This window comes from Eimeria tenella, genomic scaffold, assembly GCF_000499545.2.
Source record: "Eimeria tenella Houghton genomic scaffold, Eth_scaff4515, whole genome shotgun sequence".
NCBI lineage: Eukaryota > Apicomplexa > Conoidasida > Eucoccidiorida > Eimeriidae > Eimeria > Eimeria tenella.
In genome coordinates, this window is record NW_013545442.1 from 1 (window position 1) to 2,579 (window position 2,579).

At 56.8% G+C, this 2,579-nt stretch overlaps 1 protein-coding gene across 1 annotated transcript; it reads left to right on the forward strand.

Moving 5' to 3' along the window:
* Nucleotides 1–2: 2 nt before the first annotated feature.
* ETH_00038215 (TPR domain-containing protein, putative) lies at nt 3–1,744 on the forward strand (the record flags this gene model as incomplete). The annotated part of the gene is made up of 4 exons (XM_013380150.1): nt 3–513; nt 782–869; nt 1,065–1,162; nt 1,537–1,744. Coding segments are annotated over 4 exons (905 nt in total), but the record flags the coding sequence as incomplete, so codon positions are not given.
* Between the last annotated feature and the right edge of the window lie 835 nt (nt 1,745–2,579).

Below are 2,579 nucleotides of genomic sequence, written 5' to 3' on the forward strand. Positions count from 1 at the left end.
AGCAGCCGCGGACCCAGCAGCAGCAGCAGCAGCAGCAGCAGCAGCGCCGCGGTTCGAGGAGCTGGACGGCGAGGAAGCAGATGAGCAGCTGACAGCAGCAGAACTGAAAGAAAGGGGAAATTGTGAATTCAAAAGAGGCCAAGTGTCTGCTGCGCTGCAGTTGTATGCAGCAGCAATTAACAAACTTGAAAAAGAAACTGAAGAAGTCGAGGCCCAGCTAGACGCCCTCGAAATCCGCGCGGAGCAGCTGCAGCAGCAGCAGCAGCAGCAGCAGTGCGAGGGGGAGCAGGGGCGGCAGGAGGCGGGGGAAGAAAAGGGCGAGAAAGAACAGCAGCAGCAAGAGGAACAGCAGCAGCAGCAGCAGCAGCAGCAAGGGGAGCAGCAGCAGGAGCAAGACCCGCGGGAGCACCCTGCTGCTCATTTGCTGCCAGAGAAAGATTTGCTGCAGTACCGGCAGCTGCTGCAGCAGGTGCAGCAGCTGGACGAGATGCATGCAGTTCTCAAGAGCAACAGGCAAGCTGCTGCTGCTGCTGCTGCTGGAGTTGCTGCTGCTGCTGTTGCTGGAGTTGCTGCTGCTGGAGCTGCTGCTGCTGCTGCGCATGAGTTTGCTCCTGTTTCCCTCATTTTGTTTCTGCTGCACATTGTCTAGCTTGCTGCTGTTTGCTGCTGCTACTGCTGCTGCGCACGGATTTGCTTTTGTTGCCCCCCGTTTGCTTCTGCTGCTAGTTACATCCCTTGCTGCTCTTTGCTGCTGCTGCTGCTGCTGCTGCGGCTGCTGCAGGGCTTTGTGCCATCTGCACTACGGGGCGTTTGACTTGGCCGTCGCGGACAGCACAGACGCCATCCGCGCAAACCCTAACTACGCAAAGGTAAACCCTAAACCCTAAACCCTAAACCCTAATTTCCAGACTCAGGCCGCGGCTTCGAAACCCGCGGCATCCACGAGTCGGCAGAAAGTACAGCAGCAGACTGCTGCAGCAAGTAGAGCCGCAGCGCCGCAGTGCTAGGGTTTAGGGTTTAGGGCTTAGGGTTTAGGGTTTGGGGTTTAGGGTTTGTGTGTGTAGGGTTACTTGCGGCGCTTCCGGGGCTATGAGGGGAAGAAGAAGTGGCATGAAGCCCTCAGCGATTTAAACAAGGCCATCGAGCTGGACCCCAAACTAGCGTAAACCCTAAACCCTAGTCCCCAAACCCTAAACCCTTAACCCTAGTCCCTAAACCCTAGGCAGCCCCTGACGTCCCAAGTCTCTGCTTCCAGCGTTGCTGCCCTCCCCCATATGTTCGCCAGCAACCCCGTCCGCTGCGGTCTAGGCTTCAGGGTTTAGGGTTTAGTGTTTAGGGTTCAGGGTTTAGGGTTTAGGGTTCAGCGATTAGTGTTTAGGGTCTAGAGTTCAGGGCTTAGGTTCCAGGGTTCAGGTTTCAGGGTTTAGGCTCCAGGGTGTAGGGTCCAGGGTTTAGGGTTCAGGGTCCAGGGTGCAGGGTTTAGGGTCTCGGGTTCAGGGCTTAGGGTTTAGGGTTTAGGGTTTAGGGTTTGCGCAGGGAGAGCTACGCGTCGGAGCTGCGTCGCGTGAAGCGGGAGAGCGAGCAGCAGTTCGAAAAAGAAAAAGAAGAAATGATTTCAAAATTAAAAGATTTGGGAAACTTCGTTTTGGGAAAAGTTGGATTATCTCTCGACAACTTCAAAGTTGAACAAAACCCTCAGACCGGCAGCTACAACATCCAGTTCCAGCAAAACCCTAAACCCTAAACCCTAGCTGGCCCCGCGCGCTCCCCGCCCACCGCCTAGCTCTCCACAAACCCTAAATCCTAAACCCTCGAGCGCGGCAGGCCTGCGGGCTTCCGAGCTGGCACCAGCGAATGTGGGCTACAACTAAACCCTAAACCCTAAACCCTAGGCGCCTCCAGACAGAACGGCGGAGGCCCTCCAAACACCCCGCGCGAGAGCCTCCGCCGTTCTTTTCATCCCCTAAAACGCAAACCCTAAACCCTAAAACCCTAAACTCTAGACGAAACCCTCGAGGCGGAGGGAGCTGCAAGCCGGGGACGCGGCTGCGGGCCCCGCTAAACCCTAAACCCTAGACCAGCGAATAGTTTTAAAATTTCGAGACAACAGCGACGCGTAAGCCCCAAACCCTCACGCCCACGCGCCGCGAGGCAAACCTTTCGCTGCTGCTGCAGCAGCTGCAGCAGCAGCAGCAACAGGTCCTGCAGGTGTATGTACACCTCAGCTTTGCGGTGTATGTGCGCCTGGTGTATATACACCGCAGCAAAGACCATTTCAGTTTTGCCCTCAAAGTTTTATTTGTTTCGAAAAGGCATGCAGGTTTGCTGCTGCTGCAGCTGCAGACAGAGCTGCTGCTGCTCTCACTGCTGCCGCTGCTGCTGCTGCTCTCACCGCTGCTGCTGCTGCTGCTGCTGTGAGTCGTCGCCGTTGCATGCGGGGGCAGGGCAGAGGTTTGCTGCAGTGTCAATGATGAAGTTGGGGAGAGCAGTCTTGGGTTGCTGCTGCTCTTTGCTGCCGCTGCTGCTGCTGCTGCTGTCTGCTGCAGCAGCAGCAAAGGCCCGCCGCAGCAGCAGCCCGG